General features: G+C 42.2%; 1 protein-coding gene across 1 annotated transcript in view; it reads left to right on the forward strand.

Moving 5' to 3' along the window:
* DENND3 (DENN domain containing 3) overlaps window positions 1-17,995 on the forward strand; it is a 32,175-nt gene extending 14,180 nt beyond the window's left edge. Inside the window, exons 6-23 of the mRNA XM_009090835.4 lie at window positions 103-222; window positions 1,101-1,319; window positions 1,622-1,743; window positions 2,206-2,361; window positions 4,172-4,268; window positions 5,509-5,612; window positions 5,897-6,078; window positions 7,062-7,583; window positions 8,387-8,649; window positions 9,124-9,294; window positions 9,740-9,869; window positions 10,368-10,475; window positions 11,285-11,424; window positions 12,599-12,759; window positions 13,727-13,860; window positions 14,023-14,138; window positions 14,259-14,396; window positions 16,515-17,995. Coding sequence (XP_009089083.2) covers window positions 103-222; window positions 1,101-1,319; window positions 1,622-1,743; window positions 2,206-2,361; window positions 4,172-4,268; window positions 5,509-5,612; window positions 5,897-6,078; window positions 7,062-7,583; window positions 8,387-8,649; window positions 9,124-9,294; window positions 9,740-9,869; window positions 10,368-10,475; window positions 11,285-11,424; window positions 12,599-12,759; window positions 13,727-13,860; window positions 14,023-14,138; window positions 14,259-14,396; window positions 16,515-16,715 — 3,084 coding nt within the window. The 3' untranslated portion in view covers window positions 16,716-17,995. The remainder of the gene's footprint in view (window positions 1-102; window positions 223-1,100; window positions 1,320-1,621; window positions 1,744-2,205; window positions 2,362-4,171; window positions 4,269-5,508; window positions 5,613-5,896; window positions 6,079-7,061; window positions 7,584-8,386; window positions 8,650-9,123; window positions 9,295-9,739; window positions 9,870-10,367; window positions 10,476-11,284; window positions 11,425-12,598; window positions 12,760-13,726; window positions 13,861-14,022; window positions 14,139-14,258; window positions 14,397-16,514) is intronic.
* The last annotated feature ends 3,507 nt before the right edge of the window (window positions 17,996-21,502 follow it).

Consider the following 21,502-nt stretch of genomic DNA (forward strand, 5'->3'; position numbering starts at 1 on the left):
GAACTAAAATCCTGAATTAAATGTGCTGTGGGAACATTCTCATTAAGGACTAAACAGAAACCATGTGTTATTTCTGTTTCTGCATTACCTGTTATAATGCAGGTGTTTCATATGAAACCACTTCAAATAATAATTCCTTCTCGAGAGGATCCAGACAGTCCAATTATTGACTTGGATCTCCATCTTCCATTGCTGTGTTTCAAGCCAGAGCAGGTGCTGCAGGTAAAACTAACTCATACTTCTAAATGTTTGAGAGATTGACAGTATTGGTAATTTGTAGTTTAGGAAAAAATAACCCAAGATGTTTATTTACTCAAAAAACTTTATAAACCCAGGAATTCAGAATAGTCTTAATTCTGAATATTGGAGCTGTGGGAAAATAAACTCTACTTAAGATACTTTGTTATTGATAGACCTGATTAGATTAGGAGTATTACATTTCTTTGCCTGTGGTCTAGAAATAGGTGCTAATTTTTTTAAGAATATATTTTAAAATGTAACTACTCAAGCCAACTGACAGATTTTATTTTGAATTTCCCCTATATGCATTTCCACAAGATTTGTAATAATTTTTTTCATGTTTAAGAAAGGAGCCTGTGGGAAGGATTGATGACAATTGGCATTCTCATAGAAGTAAGGTGTAAATGGTGTGGAAATACAAAAAGCTATTTGCAAAGAATTTTTTTCAGTGTTTCACAGAATCTTACAATAATGTAAGCTGGAGTGTCCTTTGTAGGTTTCCTGATCCAATTCCCTGCTCAAAGGCCACCTGTGAAGTTAAATTAGGTTGTTTAAGGTCATCAGTTTTATCTGAGCTACTTTCTCTAAGAAAACTCCTCAATCATGAGAGCTGGCAGCTCTGCCTTATCTTTTTCGGGTTTTGCCCAAACATGCATGTTATGAATAAAAGTATCTGAAATCCTAAATGGTGCAGCTGATGCATCTTGAAATGGGCATGATTTCATTTTATAAATCTGTAAGGTGACTACTAAAAATGAGAATTTTGACGTTGACTCTCACAAGCGAATGAAATATTTGCATTTCTAGTGTGTTCTAAATACCTCTTTGCAAACATTTTACCTTCTGGCTTTGTTTTCCAGATCATGACCTGTATTTTGACTGAGCAGAGAATTGTTTTCTTCTCTTCTGACTGGGCTCTGCTGACACTCATTGCTGAATGCTTTATGCTGTACCTTCACCCCCTTCAGTGGCAGCACACTTTTGTGCCCATCCTATCCAGGCAAATGCTGGATTTTGTGATGGCTCCAACATCTTTCCTCATGGGATGTCATATTGATCATTTTGATGAAGTGAGCACGGTATGTTTCACACCATTACCACTCTTTTTTTTTACTTGCAGTGCATTTATCCCCTTCCATATTAGGGCATGTGAGATTACTAAGTGTTTTATGTATTGGGATTAACGTCTGTTAAGGCAATTGCATTTATTTTTCTTGAATGTAATTGTTTATTTTTCTGTACAATTTTCTACTTGTGGAAAAAATTTCAGTCCTTTTCTGGCTTACTTCCTTGATGAAATTAATTGTCTGAGAAGTATGTAAATAAGAAGTAAATATTTTTGCAATAAATGTACAGTCATTCTATTTTCTTTTGTTAAAAGGAAGGTGAAGATTTAATTCTAATTAATATAGATAATGGAGATATTTCACATTCAAAAATGGTTGAAGAGGAACTTGAGATTCCAGATGTTCCAGCACAAGCAGCAGAAACTTTCATAAAAAGGTAAGAATATCTTGAAGATGTGTCTATCTTGGAGCATCAAGCATGGTTAATGCACTAAGTTTTTTATTTTGTACTATTTATTATTATGATATTATTTCATTCATATAAACCCCACTGTATTTTAAAAAAGGGCAAATTGAAAATTTCACATAATTGGTATGGAAGTGGCTTAAGCAGTCATAATCACCAAATAATTCTGCAACAACTGGAATGCATGTTTCTTTTTTATTATTGATGCAGATTATATTCTGAACTTTACAAAGAATACTTGAGTGCACTGTGATTTAATTGAGTGGGGCTCCCTGGAATCTTGTTAGCCTGTCAGCACTTGTAAATCAATCTTGCACTTCTCTGGCTGTAAGATGCATAGGCCTTAATTACTTTTTTTTTTTTTTTTTTTTTTAAGGTATGAAAAAATTGTTGGTGTTAGGATGTAAGTTAATAGTTTTCTTCTGTCTGTAGAGTGGAGGGTCTGCAGCTGCACTTTGATCTGGAGCTCTGCCATCTCCGAGCCAGCACAGACCTTGGTGAGCTCCAAAGCTGCAGGAGGGCTTGGCAGCAGAAACTGAACATGGATGTGCAGCAAACCATGTTGCAGTTAATTGTTAATATCTTCAGGTAAGTGGGTGTGGTATTTTCTATAATAAGAGCGTGTGATACAGGTTAAGGCCCTTTAGGCATCAGTGGAAGTATTCTCATTTTGTCTTACTTTACAGATATTTTGTGGAGCTTAGGTTTTGTTAGGGAACATGAGAAGGAGGTCCTGTAGCCTGATGGAATAGAAGTCATTGGTTTTGATGTATATATACATTACTAGAATATTTTAGATAAAACTCTTCTACTTTTGAGCTTGTCTTTTGTAGGAAGAGTTCAGAAAGAGAAGTGCAGTCCTTGGAAAAGCTTAGGGCCTAGCAGGGATATCAATCAAGTGTTGGTCCCTCTTGTTAGAGGCACATGAATGCAAACCAGGACAGGGTAGAAGAACTGAAAGCAGGAACAAGAGTTCAGAACACCTGAGTATGTTTGGACTGAGAATGGATGAGATCCCTGAAGAGTGCAACACCTGAGAATGAAGGAGGGAGAGGAGCTTAATGTTTAAGCTCAAGGGCAAAGTGTTGGCATGAGAAGGGACAATTGGCCAGGAGCTGGACTCATTGATCCTTGTAGGTCCCTTCCTGCTCAGGGTATTCCATAATTCTATGGTAAGAAATGTGGCGTACTGGCTATGTTTGGGACTGTCATTTTAACAATGATGTGGCCTCTTGCTGGAGGTGGTTCTTCCCTTTGGATCAGTTACTGAATTGCTCACAGGAATTCTCCTTGTTACTTTCAGTCAGAAGGAGCTGGGTTAATTTACAGAGTCCAAATACCAGGTGTCTGTTACTGGATCAGCTTAAAGGAGTGTTCCTGCAGGTGTCTGGACCCTCCAAGAAGGACAGTAGCTGCTGGGTGTGGGGAATAGAACAGCCTTTACAGATAGCTGATTATGGAGTCTGAAATGCATTTATTTCCACTGTGGGATTTTGTGGATTTCAGTGTTTGGCAACAATAATTCCAGACAAAGATGAGGAGAAATGCATTTTTGCTCATAACAGCTTGAACTCTTTAATGCACTAAACATTTGGCTGCATAAAATGAGCAGATGCTTTGCTCTCTAAGAGATAATGTGTATCACAAAGGGGTTTATTATTTTGCTTTCTTTCTTCTTTCCTTCAAACTTTTTCTTTGTTCTTTTTTTCAGCCTTATTTCTTCTATCTCCTAATTCTACCAGCATCCAGGAGTGAAGGGAAGTACCTTTCTGATGCAATTCTGTCTTCAGCAAAGCATTGTAGTGATTTTGTGTGTGGAGGTTCCATGTTTAAAGCAGACAGTGCTAAATTATACAGAATTACCTAGAACTGTTGACCATATCTTTTCCTGACCCCATATGGTTGGATAAACTTTAAGAAGATGTTGTAAGAATCCTGTTTTTCAAGTGCCTGTTACAGATGCAGTGTGATGGGACAGTGTGAGGTCAGGTCACATTTTTCAATTGCCCATGATAGGTGCACTTGTCTTTTGTGCTCCAGTGGGTTGTGTGTGATTCAGGAACTGTGTATGTGAATGGATGCTCCAGGATTGGAGCCTAAGTCATGATTTACACAGATTCTCATTCATGCTTTACTAAGTCTTACAGAGTATATGTGAGTTTGGCAGCAGATAGACTGCCTTACTTGTAAGAATTTAAATTCTTTTTTCTATGATTTAGTAACACAGACTTGTTCATTAAAACTGAGTTTGCTTTCTAATACTGCAGCTCGTTTCTGTTTTGTCTTCTGATGCTGCAGCATATTTCTAGTAGTACCAGTGGACTGCTGCTATTTCAGAACTATGACTTGCTTACCAATCTCCAAGCAGATTTATCTATTTATTTATTTTTGTCTCCAGGGAGGTGAAAGACCATCTAAATTATGAACACAGAGTGTTCAACAGTGAGGAATTTCTAAAAACAAGGGCAATAGGAGACCAGCCGTTCTACAGAAAGGTAAATTCAGTGCTGTGATTATCTGCTATTAATAAATTTGTATTTTAGGATTAATGCCATATCTGCAATTTAAAGGTAACAAAGTAATAAATCCTGTATGAGAAACAGTGTTTGTTGGATAAAGCTTCCAATGGAATGTTGTTGCAATGTGCAAACATTCTTAAAAGGAAACAGACTTAAAGGAAAATCTTAATATATCCTCAGGAGAGAAATTGATTGGAAATCGTAATGTTATAAATGAAATTGTGCCAATTTTATGAATTTAAATTTAATATTAGTTAAAAACTCAGATGTACATATTTAAGTAGAGGTTTGAGCAGCTGACTCAAATACCAGATAGAAAAGTGGCAGGTTTGCTTTCAGGTAAATCTTAGAAAATTACACACTATGGAGTAGTTACTTCTGGTGTTTTGAATTATATTAAGAAAACTCAAAAAAATCCACTAGAAAGGACTGAGATTTGGAATCTCCTGAACACACAATTGCTGGCAAATTATGCCACCTACTGGAGGAATATTGGAAACTGGAAATCCTAATGCTTTTGGAGATGCTGTTTTACATTGTGCATTGCAAGTGGATTAGTAAAAGGCATTTGAACATATATATATTAGACATGTTGTATTGCCTCAAATCCCATATTTCATCTTGTTTAACTGTGCAGTGATGAGAAGTGGTGGCTTTCCCTCTTTTTAATTTACACCTGGAGTTTTTTGTTGTGTCCTCTATCCTAAAAGTAGCAATTTGACCTTTTTAGAAAGTTAACTCTGGATGACACCACAATAATTACCTGGGCAGGGAACAATTTTGGGGATTACCAGAAGAAGATATGATTCACTTGTCTTTTCAGTATGATGACATAATGTTAATTAGAGTACTCCCAAATTCTTATTCCAAACCACAGACAGTATTATCAGCACTTGGTTTAAGTAGAAAAGATAATAATAAACTTGTAACTCTGTTTTGCTCTGTTTTGCTCAGTATTCCTCATTTTTGTTTGGTTTCACCTCTTGGAGGGCAGTTTGAGATTACTGTTTGCCACTATACAAGTATCATCAAAGTCCAGAAAGTGAATGCAAACTTAATTAATTTTCTCTTGAAGCTTTTAACCTTTTTATTTTTCTGATTTCTAAATTGGAAGGTCTGAGTTTTGCTTGTGTAAAGGTAATAAAAATTATCAAGACATGCTAATAAAAATGTAAATTTATAAATGATCGACAGTTAACTCCTTTGTGTCTCACAGGTTTTAGAGACCTACATGTTTCACTCATTCCTTAAAGCTCGTCTGAACAGAAAGATGGATGCTTTTGCTCGCCTTGACTTGAGTACCCAGTCTGAAGAGGATAGGTAGGAAGAGTTTTCTCTGTTCTTACTTTGGTTTTGAATCTTCTGGTGGTATCAGTGATAAAAGTCCTTTTGTCTCTATTGGTATGAGTTTAGGTCATCTACAAATAAGATTATGATTAATTGTGAACTCATTTAATTATGATTATTGTAAAAGGATTACATGAACAGATGTTGAAATTGTAGATTTAATACTATTATACAAAAAAGAAAAAAAAAACAGGCAGTAATTTAGTGTGTATGTGTGAGTTCTGAAGCTAGTGATGTGCTGTTTTTATTTTCCTCAGGTTAGATTTGATGTTTCCCACCCCCAGAAGGCTGACAATAGAGAAAATGGCTTCCAAGCGCATGAGTGCCGCGCGCAAGGCCAGCCGGCGCATGGTGATCAGCATGCCCAACCTGCAGGACATCCACCTGCCAGAGGGCCCCTGCAGGAACTCCTCCCTTCGGAGAGTGGAGAGAGGTGTTGGTAAGGGAACACTGTCATGGACAAAGACTCTGCTGTTGTCTTTTGGAGTGACATCACTGAGTAATTTGAGCAATGTTTGAAGGAGATGGGGCTGTTTAGCCTGAAGAAGAGGAGGCTTAGAGATGACCTTATTGCTCTCCACACTTTCCTGAAGGGAGGTTGATCTCTTCCAGTGGGCAGCACTGACAGAAAAAGAGGGCACAGTCTCAAGCTATGTCAGAGAAGGTATAGGTTGGATATTAGGAAGAAATTTTTCACGGAAAGAATAATAAAGCACTGGAATGCTCTTCCCAGGGAGGTGGTAGAATCACCATCTCAGGATGTGTTTAAACAAAGACTGGACATGGCACTTGGTGCTCTAGTCTGGTTGAGGTGTTAGGGCATAGGTTGGACTCAATGATCTTAGAGGTCTCTTCCAACCTCATTATTCTGTGTGATTCTGTGATTGTCACAGAAGCACTGTCAGCTGCTGGGAAGACATGATGGGCTGAGTCACATTGAGATGGGGCCTGTCTGTGCTCCCCCTGGCTTGTGAAGTCAGTGTGTAGCCTGCTGGAAGTTTTGTGGGACCACAGAAGAACGATTGGTCCCAGTGGGATTGATATTGGAGAATTGATTTCTCACCCACCTTATGTCCAGTTCTCTACTACCTTATGTCCTCACCCACCTTATGTCCAGTTCTCTACTACCTTTAATTTAAACACAGGCTTAAGTTTATCACTGTTTAATGAGGGGTTTTTTTCTTTCCTTTTTTTTTTTTTTTAACTTTTCCAGAATTGATGAGGGAATATTCTCATAATAGAGGTGATAGATACAGAAATGTATTTGTGTCCCTAGCACAGCTGTAGTCCTTCTTGTTTCTTGTAATTGCTTGTTGCTGTGATGGGGATTCTGTTTGTTGTTTGTAGTATTGCTGGTTGTGAAGATATTTACACTTCTGCTCCTTTCCCTGATCACTGTACTCTCTTGATGTTTGTTTCTAGCTATGAGAACACCCTCCAAATCCATCACCACGTTCAAAATCCCCGAAATTCACTTTCCTCTGCTGTTCCAATGTGTTCACTCCTACTACACAGACTTCTTCAACCACCTCAGCAAAGCTATCAGTACCTTACCCCCTGAGAACTCCGCGTTGCTGGCAAGGTACTTCTACCTCCGGGGCCTTGTTAGCTTGATGCAAGGGAAACTACTAAATGCACTTTCTGACTTTCAGAACCTAGAAAAAACAGACTTAAGAATTTTCCCTACTGATCTTGTAAGAAAAATAGTGGAGACCCTGCCTCGCTCGGAGCGCTTGCAGGCAGACCGCAAACCTGAGCTCAAGAGGCTGATAAGTCGAGTGATGGAAAAACAAAGGGAAGTTCTGAAAATGGATGACCATGTAAAAAATTTCGAATTGCCTAAAACACACATGCAGCTGGATGATTTTGTGAAGAGAATTCAGGAGTCTGGGATTGTCAGGGATATAGACACTATCCACCGGTTATTCGATGCCCTGACAGTAGGTGAGTATGAGGTTGTTGGGGGTTTTTGATTATTATTTAGCATTGTCGCTTGAAAAAGGGAGATTTACTCAAACTCTTAGTGTTGTTTGGTCTGTCAGTGTCCTGGGAGAGCTGAGCCCCTTGTGCCTGACCAGTCTGTCAGTGTTCCATTGTGGAAACCCTTCACTGAACAGCTGCTGCATGGAGGGTCCTCTGTCAAACAGAGAGACCCCTCCTGGGTGTCCTTTACCCACTGCCAGCACCCTTGCAGGACTTGCATTAACAGCTTAAATAAGAACACTCTCTGTTAGTAAAATTATCAGAGGTTAAAGTCTGAGAATTGCTGGTTGTAATATTTGACTGCAAAACTACATTTAAAGCAATATATTAATTCAAAGCCTTATATGGACGAGCTCTAATCCCAAGAGCCAGCTGGAAATAATAATTCAGTGTGCCTAGAGTATGATTCTTACCCAGCAGGGGATCCTATAGGGAAGAAGACAGATTCAGCCTGTTGACTGATCCCAGAATTTATGTGGAATCTTCTCTGACTTCTCCCTGTTCTTAACTCACTTTTATACTATTCCTTTATGTTTAGGTGGAGCTGGAATGACTTTAGTCACACTTTTTACTCAGTGAGGGGTGGTTCTACCTTTCAGGGGGGGATCTCAGGATAGTGCCTGAGATAACCTTGGGATGGGGACATGTCCCTAGAATGTCTATCTTTATATGCACAGTTTGACAGTTACTGTCTTTCTAAACCCATCTTCCTGTACAAATCTGTGTAATAGTTTCTCACACTAAAGGGCTTTTAAATTTTTTAGGACAGCAGAAACAAATTGATCCTGAAACATTCCGAGATTTCTACAACTACTGGAAAGAAACTGAAGCAGAAGCTCAAGAGGTGAATCTGCCACCAGCAGTAATTGAGCATCTAGATAAAAATGAATGTGTGTACAAGTTATCCTGCTCAGTTAAAACCAGCTATGGTGTGGGGAAAATAGCTCTGACCCAGAAGCGCTTGTTCCTGCTGACTGAGGGAGGCCGTCCTGGCTATGTCCCAATTGCTGCTTTCAGGGATATAGAGGTGAGCATCAACTTCCTCTCCTCTGGCATGCCTGGGGATATAGGTTGTGTCCCATTCTCCAGAATGAGCTGGCTCTTAACATAAGGTTTCAGTAAGGAGAGTAGGAAACAGTGCTGAAGTCACTATGAGAGTCATCAGGTAAAATTCTGAGAGTTTGGACCAAAAATTTCATGACTGAAAATCAAGAGGTTATACCCTCAGAGAAATGGATATGGGGTAGATAAGTTTAATAATACAAACATTAAATGTGCCCATGTGACTGAGGTATCAGTGGGTCAGCTTATATCCACTGTGGAGCCAAGGCTGTATGATGATGTTTAAATTTATTTTCATAAATCCAGCTTTGCTTAATTGGGTGTATGGACAACTGAAATAATTAGCTGTAATTAGACAAAGCTGCCCTGTGGGCTGAGTGCTGAATCATCTGTTATTTGGGTACATTCTCTTTGTTTTCTCTTTCCTGTAACTTTCTAGGATGTTAAGAGCACAACTGTAGCTTTCCTTCTTTTGAGAATACCTACTCTGAGGATTAAAACATTATCTAAAAAAGAAGTCTTTGAAGCCAACCTTAAAACCGAGTGTGATCTCTGGTACCTGATAGTGAAAGAAATGTGGGCTGGAAAGAAAATGGCATATGATCACAAGGTATAAATATAGGAATTTGTTACCAAATAATATGAAGAATATGTTGTCTGTCTCTGTTCTAAGTAATTCATGCACTAATCTTAGAATTTCCTGGTGCTTCTCTCCCATAAAGAAAGATCCAGCTTGGAAATGGGTATCCATGCTACGTCTGCTGTGTCTTTTCTTATGGTTTTGTTTGCATATCCTCTATCAAGGTTTGTTTGCATATCCTGTGTCAGATCTGAAGTATTCCTGTAATAACACTGGCTTCTGACTCCCTGCTCCAAGACCTGGCTTGGAACATGGGATGTGGGAGTGGGGTCTGCCAGCAAGTGGCAGGAATTGTGCTGCAAGGCAGCAGCTGCCTGGTGCTTGTGCTAAGCATGGCATGTGTTGTGATTTTGAGCATGGTGTCTTGTAAGAATAATGAGCAATAGATAAACTACAGTAAGACTTCTGTCTTTAGGATCCTCAGTATATCCAGCAAGCACTGACAAATGTTCTCCTGATGGATGCTGTGGTTGGTGCCCTGCAGTCCTCCAAAAGCATCTATGCAGCCTCTAAACTGTCTTATTTTGACAGGATGAAAAATGAAGGTCAGTCACAGCAATGCTGCAAAGCCTGTTGGTGTTGCATCATCTCTTTCTGTTCTTTCAGTGTGTATTTCTGCTCTTTCAGTATTATGTTTTCAAACTGGTTATGTTTAGAAATACAAGAAGACATTAGCCTGATTGCACTTTCACAAATGCAATTTATTTAATAGTAAGTAGAAAGTTTACGGTTTGGTTGGGTTTTTTTTTTTCCCTTTTTATTCCCCCCCCTTTTTTTTTTCTTTTTGTTTGGTTTGGTTTTGGTTTTTGCTTCTGTCTCCATCTTGGATGCTTTGTTTTTGTCCTGGTTTTTTAGCCTCCTTGGGTGTTGGATATCTCTACTACCAGAATTCATACAAATGGTTGTTTGGGCTCTCAGCTAAAGCTACAGGGAAAGAAAAGTGAGAAATGTGAATGAATAGTGTAGAATTGCTATCTCATAAGAATTGGAGTTCTATTTCAGCCTTAAATCTGCACTTCATTACCTTCTAAAATCTATTTTAGTGCCTATGATGGTCCCCAAAACAACTTCAGAGACACTAAAGCACAAGATCAGCCCCTCAGCTGGTGAGACATTTCCACGGGCAATAGATGTCTTGCTTTATACTCCAGGTAAGGTGATGTGTTGCTCTCTTTAGGTTAGCCTAGCTTTAATTAGCCTATAAACCACATTATCTTATAACACCTGGTATTATGCCTGCCTCATGTGTTCATATTCTGACATGGATTGGTTGTGTGTTGAATACTAAACCAGAAAAATAATTTAAAAAGAACAGTAATGTTGCATATTAAGATACTCCAAGGCATAGTTTTCACTGTCTTAATTTGCCTTTCTCTGCACATATGCCTTATCACAGACTTCAATTCTGTGTTAATGGGCTGATTTCTCATTAAGATTTCTGGCTCACTTACTGAGCCAGGTGGATGGATGAATGATGCTCCCCCATTGATCAATATTCATTGTTAGGTTTTTATTTTTTAGTAGAGTCCGGGGAGGGGGGAGTTAGTTTGAGCCACAGTGCAAGGAAATGTTGGGGAGGGTGCTGGATTCAGTGGTGCTTTTCTTTCTTCATAGTATGAGAGGCTTTGATGGGGTAGACAAGTGAGTGAATGTATTGTATTTATAGGGTTTAAAAGCCTTACTGCAATCTCAGTGAGCTCAGCTCTTAGTCATCAATGAAAGAGATTGCTCTGCTCTGAGTATCTTTGGAGTGGAAGATTAAATCATTGGGTGAACTCACCAAATGGATGATAACAAGCACAATGCCTTGTGAGAACTGTGTCAGTCAATAACTGATGATGCAAACTCCAGAAGATCCATTTCATTACAAACCTGCTCTGCCTAATAATGGCTTTCCCACAGGTCTCCAAAAATATAATGTTTTCTTTGACTTCTCTCCTCTTCTCTGCTTTATTTCTAGGGCATCTTGACCCTTCAGAAAGACTGGACAATGCTCATCCAAAACTCTGGTGTGCTTTAAATGAGGGGAAGGTTGTGGTCTTTGATGCCTCTACCTGGTCTATCCAGCAACACTGCTTCAAAATGGGCCGCTCTAAACTGGTAAGACTGGCACAGGATCACAGCTCCTGCTGCAGCTGGGTGTGCTTTTGTTGCTGTAGCCTGTCTGACCCCAAATCACATCATTCCTTAAAAGTTGAGTTGTTTTTGGCTTCAGTTAACCTGGAAAAGTGGAGATTTTTGAGAAGAGCAGAAATGAGGCTAAATGGATTAATAGTAAAACAAGTCAGTGTGGTGAGAAATGATGGATTGGATTTACGAGGGCCTGATGGGTTCCTGGAGCAGGAAAGCAGAGTTGAAACAGTTGAAGAGAAAGAAAGAATGAAAGACAACCCAAAGAGAAGAGGAATCCTAGGAATAGATAAAAATTCACCCATACTGAAGAACTGGAGATTGGGAAGAGGTGTAAGGAAACCAGGTAGATGTTATTGAAATAGAGATAGAGCTCTAAAATAAAGTGTTTGAACCAGCAGGTGAAAGGGAGTGGTTTGTGAAAGACCACTTGAAAGAGTAACTCCCTTTGTGAAAAGGGAATCTGAACCAGGCATGCAACCTGGGTGAAAATCACACAGTAGGGAGAGCACACAGGAAGAGGGATTGAACATGTTACTTATGTGAAAGATGAAAGAGATTGCTGTGGATGAGTGTGGGAGAGAGTCAAAAAGGGAGGGGTAAAGCTGATGGTGAAGAGCTGGGTGAAGGAAAGATGGAATTTCAGAAGAGTCAGATACCTAAAAGAAGATAAAAAAAGTTGCAAGTGGTGGCTAGAGGGAGGTAAGTGAAGAGTGTGTGATGGAGGGGAAGGACATTCCTGAGACAACAGAGGAGATGTTTTTTTCTTAAACACTACTTTTAGATTGACTAGGAAGTGTGGCTGTATTGGACAGTTTGATTGGCTTCCAATCCAGAGGAAAGGAGCACACAAACCTCTCTAGTTCTCTTGATGCCCTCTGTAACTTCTGCGTTGGGCCAGGAAGCACACTTTAGTCAGTCCCTAAGATAAATTATTAATCCTATTTACTGAAGGATAAACTTTGCAAAGAGATCTGTCCTCTATTTATAGAACAGAGCAAAGGATAGAACACTGGAGAGCCAAGTCTTCATCTCTACAGTGATCACCAGCAAACTGCAGCATCTGAATACAGCCTTTTCCATGTTACATTAGAGACTGATTTCTCTCCTAGGCTTTATTTAACCCTGAGCTGTTTCTCCCCAGACTTGCATGGTCATGGTGGAACAGAGTCAAGTGTGGATTGGTTCTCAGGACTCCATGATTTATATCATCAACACCCACAGTATGTCTTGTAATAAGCAACTGAATGATCATCGCTCTGATGTCACAGACATCATCGTGGAGAAGAAAAATGGAACACCCAGGTAGATCTAATCTGATTTTCCTAGATGTTGAAAGAATTTATTGTTTTAAATGGGAGGGTTTATCCTGCTAATCAAGTCTTCATTTAGCTCATTTTTGTAGCTCCCATATTGTGTATGTCAACTAAGAATTTGCTTTTTAAATAAAGAGCCCTGAGTAGTTTGGAGCAAAGAGGATAAAGGAGTGAATGCTCTTTTGGATGAGGATGAGAACAGCCAGGAACTGACAGTTTCCAGTGAAGAACTGATACAGATGCAGTTTAAAGACCACTTCACTTTTGCTTTGAGCATGTCGTTGACTACATGTTTACAGCAAGCTTCTGGATTTTTCCTGCCTGTTTATAAAAAAAACAAACAAAACCCATTTATTGTTCTGTTCAGGCAAAATGTTTTTCATCCTTTGGTAGCACTGGGAAGATATTGGCTGAAGGTCTTAACCTGCTGTCTTCCCATGGGAAAAGCAGCTCCAGGGTCAATAGGTCTGCCAGTGGTGCAGCAGGTGTGACTGGGTTTCAGGAAGAAATTGTTTAAGTGTTGTTGGAACCTTCTGAAAAAGGTTTGCTCATTCTAAAACAACAAATGTTAAAGGTAAAAAGAAAAGGGATAGTATAATTTGTTTTCTCAGGTGCAGTAACAAACAGGAACAGTTTGAGATATTTTTGTTCTAACTCAAGAGAAAATCTATCAGACAACATTGTTCAGAGGAATTATAGGGCATGTTTTGTTATGCTCTACTCCTCATGCATGATGTAATGTGCTGTCGTTCACTGAGCTCTGAGTTAGCCTGCAGTGTTTCTAGTTGATACAGACTTTATAAAGGATAATACTGAAGATAATTTAAAAATGAACATTAATTTGGATTACTGTAAAATTGGTTATTTTGCAAGTAAGTCTCTTTTGTGTGTGCATTCTTTTCTGAATATGAAGGCACATTATACTTCTTAATTTTTTTTTTAATCTGTGCCAACAGTGAAGCATATTCCAGCAGTTCAGATGGAATGGTGATTGCTTGGAACATCAGCACTCTCAAAGTGAACCGTGTCTCTCAGCTGCCCTGCCAAAATCTCACCTCTATGAAGCTTCATAATGACCAACTGTGGTGCTGTAAGTGCCTTCCTCAAATTGTAATAATTACAAAAATCATCTTCACATAAAGAAACAAGACAGTTGTTGGATGTTCCATTTTATTTTGCTTTTTTCATCCATGTTTTGTAGAGATGGAAGAAGTAGGCACCTGTTACTAACTCTGTATCTTTAATATTGAAGGTACCAGAAGTTGCATTCTTGTAGTGTCAACCCAGGAGTTTGGACCACAGATGAAAATTGAGCACCACCTGAAGGATGTGTGTTCCTCTTTCCTTGGCTTCCAGCTCTTTCCAGAGGTATTGCACTTACTCTGGTGATACAGTTTAATGGAGGCAGGGCCATGTGGCATTACAAGCCCTGGTTATTTTGATACATTTTCTGTCAGCAGTGCTTAAATGTATCTTTCTGTGCTTTAGAGAGATGAAGTGTGGGCCTCTTACTCGGGGAGTAGTGACCTGTACATTTGGAACACAAAAGACCTTTCAAGTGCCCCGCAAAAGATTCATCTTCAGGATTGCTCTGAGATTACTTGTATGATAAGAGTTAAAAATCAGGTGAGAGACATCTGGGCTGGTTTTTGCCTCTTGTGGATTTCTTTACTGAAGTTTTGTTTGTTTGCAGCTCTCATGTGCTGTCATTGATTCCTCACTGGGTGGGTGCATAAGTACTCAAGGTTTGAAATATTGATTCCTCTTTGAAATCAGAGAAGCTAAAGACTGCCTAACACAAATGGCTGTTGCAGGTGTACCCCAAAATGCACGGCAAGCAAAACCCCTCATCAGTTGTTAAATGTCTGGTGACATTTATTAGGCATTGACATTTCCAAGGAACTGTAGAAGTGGAAAGTTTAGGTCCTTTGATATTTTATCTCAGGGCTCCTCAAACTAAGCCTTGAAAAAAGGTTACCAGACAAACAACAAATGCCAGTTAATTGGCCTGGTTTTGTAGATGACCTTTTCCTTGATTAGTTAGCACATTCCTAATTCAGGACAGACCAAAGGAGCCAATGGATTCCTGCCTTGGCATCTTGTGTCCATGTCAGTATTGGCCTCTGTGCACAAGCTTTTACGTGGTATCAGGAGCTGTGCAAATGATTGTAGTTGTGCTACCACAGGGGCCCATGCAAGGTTACTTTGCAAATAAATAGCTAATGTATATCGGCTGGGAAAACTACTTTTGGAATCCTCTTCTCAGATTTTCCCTCCTTCCTTCCTTTAAAATGACTTTTTTTTTTAATGGAATAGGGAGGTTTTCTCTGTATTCAGCCTCTGGTTAGACTTTTGTACTAAAATGGAAAATCATTTTAGGATATTCTTCCCCATGGCAGAGATTGATATATTTAACCTCTGTTTCAAGGGAGTGAGAGGATTGTTTGGAACCCACCAAGGCATTAAACTCTCTTTAGTTCTACTGAAGAACTTTGTTCCTTTTTCTCTTCTTTAAGTAATTTGTCAATAAGTTAAACAATACTGAGCCCAGTACTGACCCTCGGGGGACACCACTAGTGACAGGCTCCAAGCAGACCCTGTGCCACCACTCACACTCCTGTTTCCTCTACACAGCAATGAGTTATGGAGAGTGAACTTGCAGCCTGGTAAAGGCTGACAACAACATTGGTAGGACTGTCAGTCACAGGCTTTAATTAAAAACAAGCCATTGTTTTTCTTTAAGAAACTGGGGAGAAACTCCAGCATGCTCTGTCTATCTGAAATGGGATGTGTTTGTCTGGCACCTTGGCCTGTGTCTTTTATTACTTATTATTTGACCCAATCTCTGTGGCTGTGATTTCATTTTGAACTTGCTGGTGTCACAGTTCCCTGGAGAGCAGCAGGTTCATGAATTTCACTGCCAGCCCTGTATAGAGAAGTACTTCTCAGTGAAACAGAACCATTTCTAGTTCCCACGTGTCCCTGACTTCCTTAATTTCAGGGTGGAACAGTGGTTCTACATGCAGTTTATCTGCTCTTCTGTTAGTTCATAAGCCTTTTCTAAAGGCTCCTTAGCTGCCTTCTCTCTAACCTAAGGAGTCTTGGCTTTTCCATCTTCCCTGTGAGGGTGATGAGGCCCTGGCACAAGATTGCCCAGAGAAGCTGTGGCTGCCCCCATCCCATTCAAGGCCAGGTTGGATGGACCCCTGAGCAGCCTGGTCTCATGGAATCTGTCTCTGACCATGGCAGGGGATTGAAAGGAGATCTTTAAAGTACCCCCAACCCAAGCCATTTTCTGATCTTTGCTCATATGACCCCAGGACACAGCTGTTCCTTTCTCTTGGCAGTTTTAGTTGCTCTTCCCTGGATTTTCTTTGCTCTTGTAATTCCCCTGTGCCTTACACAGGGGTGAGGTAGAGCAGCCCCAGTGCAGGCACAATCGGCAGCTGAACATTCTAGCATGGGGCACAGGGGGTTTCCTGTACTGAGGGAACCAGAGGGGAGCAAAGACAACCACCAGGAGCCCTCAGCTCATGCCACAACAGCTGAGGAGACTTGGAGGTGGCAAGAAGCAATGGTGGCCAAGCCCCTTATTTATACTGATAAGGAAATTTTCAGTGTTTCCCTTTTCCAGCCAAGCAGGAGGGAACCTTCACTGTACCAATGTGCCACATAAACTTCCTTGACTGTGTTCTGGACTGAAATGTGAAATAGAGAAAATGAGGGTTTGTTTTGTTCCTCCAGCTGTGGGTTGGCAGCAGTGGGAAGCTGCAGGGCAAGAGCAAAGGGAAGATCTATGTGGTCAGTGCTGAGAGGAAGAGTGTGGAGAAGGAGCTGGTCGGCCACGCCGATGCGGTGAAGGCGCTGTGCTCGGCAGAGGACAGGTACGTCCTCAGTGGCTCGGGGAAGGAAGAAGGGAAGATTGCCATCTGGAAGGCCGGATAGCCACGTTATTCCAAATGGGTCTGCCTCCTCTGGGGAAAGGCAAAGACCTGGGACTGTGTTTACTTCAGCATTTTGCATCTACTTCAACCACCTGCCAGTGTTATTGTCTTGTATTTGTTGGGGTTTCCATCCCTGCATTGTAGAAAATGGAAATCGAAGCAAATGTTCCCTCACACCTTGTCCTGCTCCTGCACATTTGGTAAAGGAACAGAAATGGGAGAAGACAGGTCACTGTCCTCCAGCTGGACATGAGATGGTGTGGAGGCTTGGGGTCATGTTGGCAACACCAGGGCCAGCTCAGTAATTCCATGGGAGCTCTCTCTCAGCAGTGCAAGGTTGATTAAAAAAAGGATTTAATGATGTCTTTACAGCCTGTAATAGGTGGAAAAGGGCACTGAAAGGAAAAAACCAAGTGCACTTGGACTTACAGAGTTGTCACTGTGATCATCTTTGTGAGCTCAGAGCTGTGGGTGGGCAGTGTCCCTTACCCTTGGTGGGATTTCTGGAGCTGTTTTGTTTAAAATGCAGGCACAGGCAGGCTCTCCCCACAGCACTGAAAGCTCCTCCAGCTGAAACAATGTATTTCCAATGAATATTTTATTTTTTTTAAATGTATTTTTTCTTTGAAAACAATGCACAGCACTTGGCATTTGGAACAGTTTGTGAAACTGATTTTTTTTTTATCTGAAGCATTAATTTATTTAATTCCGTATATATTATACTTGCTTTTGGAAGTACCTCTCAGTCTCTGTGCAGACCAACCTCTGCCCCTCCTACCTTCAGTTCTTGTTTCTGCAATCAGAGGAACTGCTGTTATTTTAAGTAAAACCTGCTTCATTTTTAAGTTCTGCACAGTCCTGAAACCCCTCTTCAAACCCTGGAGCAAGCACCAGGGGCTGCAGCCTGGAGGAGTCTCCAGAGCAGCATTCCCTGCTTTGTGCCTGATGCACAGTGGTTTTTCCACTGGTGACATTTATCTGCAAGTAAAACAATACATCTGTGCAAAACAGTTTTATCTGCGTCAGTGCGGAGTGGAAAACGGTGTCTAAAAGACTGTAAATAGAAGGACAAAATGGGCTGCTACTTTTCTTAATAAATATAAACCAGTGTAGAGCTAAATAGAAAGGTATAAACAACTGGAAAATATTTTGACTAGAAATTTTATGACTCTGTATAATATTTCTGCTGATAAAAGTTTTTATCATAGCATGGTAACAAAAATTTACTTTTTTAAGCTTTTATATAAATTTAAAAATATTAAACACTATATTGATACTCTGGCCTCTGTACTTTGTTTGTTTTCCTGTTGATACTCGAGAATGATGATTTTAGCACTGACTTGCTCCTCTCTATGTGCTGTAAAAGTAATTGCCTGGGGTTTTCTCTCTGCATGTTCTCCTTTCTGAAACAGCTTCTGCTGTAACATGTCATCTTTTGAGCCCCATATCTGTGACTTTCAGACTCCCTTTTTCCTCCCCTAGCTTGGTCAGGCTGCTTGAGGTAAGTGACAGGAATTAAATACTGAATTTACTGAACACACAAGGGCTGTTAATGAACTTTCCCTGGCTGCAGAAATGAACCAGCTGTACCAACCTGCTTGCCTCCCTGTTGCTGTCTATTGATTTTCATTCCTGGCATACTTTTTAGACCTGGTTTTGTCTGCTTAGCTGGTTTTTAGGTACTCACTGACCATCTCAGCTTTGCTCTAGGATTTCAGCTGTGGGAATGGACCTGCAGTCACAGCACTGAGGTTCTGTTCAGTTTTCAGTAGAGTTTCAGGTACTTCCCGTGGGTCCCTTGGTGGTGGGAAGGCACCTCTGAGCTCCTCAGAGCTGCTCCTTTCTCCTCTGCCAGTGAGAGCTTGGCCAGGTGTTGTTGCCTCTGTGAGTCTCTGTCTCCCAGAGAAGGGACAAAGGGAGCAGGAGCTGCCCCTGGGAAGGGAGGCTGTGAGTGACCAGGCTCAGCACACCCCATCCCTGTCTGGCCCTAAGGCCGTGCTGCTGTTGAGCTTGGTCAGCCTCTGTCTGAGACTGAGTCCAGCTGGTGCTGCCATCCCCTTCTCTTCTCTCTCAGGGAAATGTTGCCTGTTACTTGGAAACCTCAAGGCTAATGTTTGTTCAGCTCCTTTTTGCTGTTGTTTTTTTTTTTTTTTTTCCTGATCTCCCAACCTGAAAAACCTGAGAGGAGCAGAGAGACCTGCCAGGAGCCCACGGTGCTCTTGGTCCTATGGTCCAGTTTTTGGAGACACTGTAGAGAAGGGAGTTGGACTCAATGGTCCATATAAGTCACTTCCAAACTGAGTTGTTCTGTGATTCTTTGATCAAACCAAGGGATGGCAGTATCTGCTTCCAGAAATAACCCAGCTGTGGAGATTGGAGCTGCTTGGAAATTCAGGCTGTTATGTGCAGGCTGTGATCTCCCCAGTAGGGCCATGCAGGGAGGGGAGGGAGGAAACAGCCCCTTCCTCTGCCTCCCAGCCTGTGCTCACAGGCTCCTGGGGGGTTTCATGGGACTAGGCCCCATTTTTCTTCAGTGCCAGCTGAGTCCTTTCGGAGGCAAATGGAACTAAACCCCATCTTCACCCCCTGATGTGCATTCCTTACCTGTCTGCATCCATTTCATCTGCCACTGTAGCCTCCAGAATTCCTCCTGGCATCTTGCTTCCCTCTCCATGGTGACTTCTCTGGTGTCTTGGCACAGGTTCCCTGCTCTCAGCAGCAGTGGGTGACCCTGTGCCACCCCAGCTGTCAGGACATGGACACTGCTGCACAAATGCACAGGATGCTACCACCAGCCACTCTTGTCCCCAGGATTTGGGCCACTGTTCTGCTGAAACTCGTCTCTGGCCCTGCTGGGTAGCTGCCCCAATGTGAGGGGGTGTGGGGTGTCACCTGGAAGATGGTGAAATCCCACAGGCAGAGCCCATGTCCCCACTGAGCTCTGTGTGCAATAAGTGTTCCACAGCCAGGCTCACAGGCTGCTGTGGGGTCTGTGAGTGCATGAGGTTTTGGCTGGGGATGGAAATGGGGACCATGGGGACAATATGCCACCCCTGCCCGCCAGGATGGGAGATACCCTGGCTGCTACAGAGCCTGGAGAATGCAGGGACTGGCCCCACTGGGGCAGACTGGGCTGGGGGAGGTATAATACTGGTTTTTGGTTGTTCTTGGTTCAGACTGAGAAGTTGAGGCAACGCTGGAGCAGCTCCTCTCCAGGCTGTTCTGAACCACTCCAAGGCCACTGTGAGTTTTTCTGTAACGAGCAACAGCTCAGGAGGTGACCCAGGTCCACTGTCCTCACCCCCACCCCAGCACACTCTAGCCAGCCCAGACCCAGAACCCTGCTCCCAGCCAAAGCAGGGACCTCCTTCTCCTGGACAAGGATCACAGAGTCCCACTCCCAGGGCCAGGGAGGAATCACAACCCCTGAGCAGAGCAGGGGGATCACCCTAAAGGAACAACAGATTGCAAGAGGTTTCTGCTTCTTGTCCCTCTTTCCAGGCCTCATCCTGCCATGGTGCTAGAAGGGATCAAGGAGGTTTCCCCTTTTCCTACACATGGCACAGGGCCCCTTCACTTGTCATTGTGCCAGGAGAAGACAGGGATGCAGGAAATTCCCTTGCACCTAATCCCTCTATCACTTTGGGCTCTCCAGGTACACGTGTCCCTCAAGGTGAGGATGAGCCCAAGACTCTGCTGGGCAGAGTCAGGCCAGGAGGGGAGGCTAGTAGCTACTAGGAAGTAAGTCATCTCTATCCCACCCAAACCCAGCACAGCCCCTCTCTGGGAGTCCTGCAGGTATCTGGAGAGGCTCCTGCACCAGTGAGGAAAGTCCCCATTCACCTCTCTGTACTGGTGAAAAAGCAACTGCACAGGCTGTATTGTACCTGATGTACAGTTTAAGTTGTCAAATCTTCCTTAAACTCACGTCCACGGAAAAGTGTAAGGATGAGTTTTGTTTGGCCAAAAGGGGACCTAGTGCAGTTGCCAGAGTGCTCACTTAGCATGTCAGAGCTAGTAGCATTGGTGGCTGCATTCCCCAGTGTTTTTAAGGCCGAGGGTGAAAAAAACAGCTTGGATGGCGGTAACAATGTGCTGGAGGATAGGAAAGCTCTATGGAGAGATGTGGAGAGGCTGGATGGATGGTGAAAGGCCAGTAGAGGTGAGATTGAAGAAGAGCAGGACCTGGATCCTGCCCCCATGTTCCAAGACGGCCCTGCAGTGCTCCAGTCAAAGGACAGAGTGGCTGGAAATCTGCCCAGCAGGAAAGGACGTGGCGGAGCCGTCTGCCAGCAGCCAAACCTGAGCCATTGTGTGCCCAGCTGGGTAGGGAGGCCCTTGGTCTCCTGGCCTTCTGTGTCAGCACTAGTGTGGCCAGCAGGACCAGGGCAGTGACTGTCCCTCTGTGCTGGGCACTGGGGAGGCCACACCTCGAGAGCTGTGTGCAGATGTGTTGCCCTGTTGAGATGGGATTAGTGAGAGATGCCTCTGCCTGAACTAAGTTGCCAACAAGACCATCTATCAAAACCAACAACAGAGATTTATTGCACTGTAAATGTGGGGATAGGAAAGAGGAGGGTGAGAAGGAAAGAGGAGGAATACTGGGTGGTTGGGGTGGGAGAATAGAGGGGTGGTGCTTGGGAAGTACTGGGGTGGGGTGGGGAAGAGTTAGAGTGGTGTGGCATGGGGAAGAGCAGGGCTGGGGTGAAGTGAGGAAGAGATTAAACTGACAGCAGTCCAAGAGGCTGGGCTCTGCTCTCCAGTAGCATCCCCTTGGTGTTCCCTCAC

Source organism: Serinus canaria, chromosome 2 (genome assembly GCF_022539315.1).
Source record: "Serinus canaria isolate serCan28SL12 chromosome 2, serCan2020, whole genome shotgun sequence".
NCBI lineage: Eukaryota > Metazoa > Chordata > Aves > Passeriformes > Fringillidae > Serinus > Serinus canaria.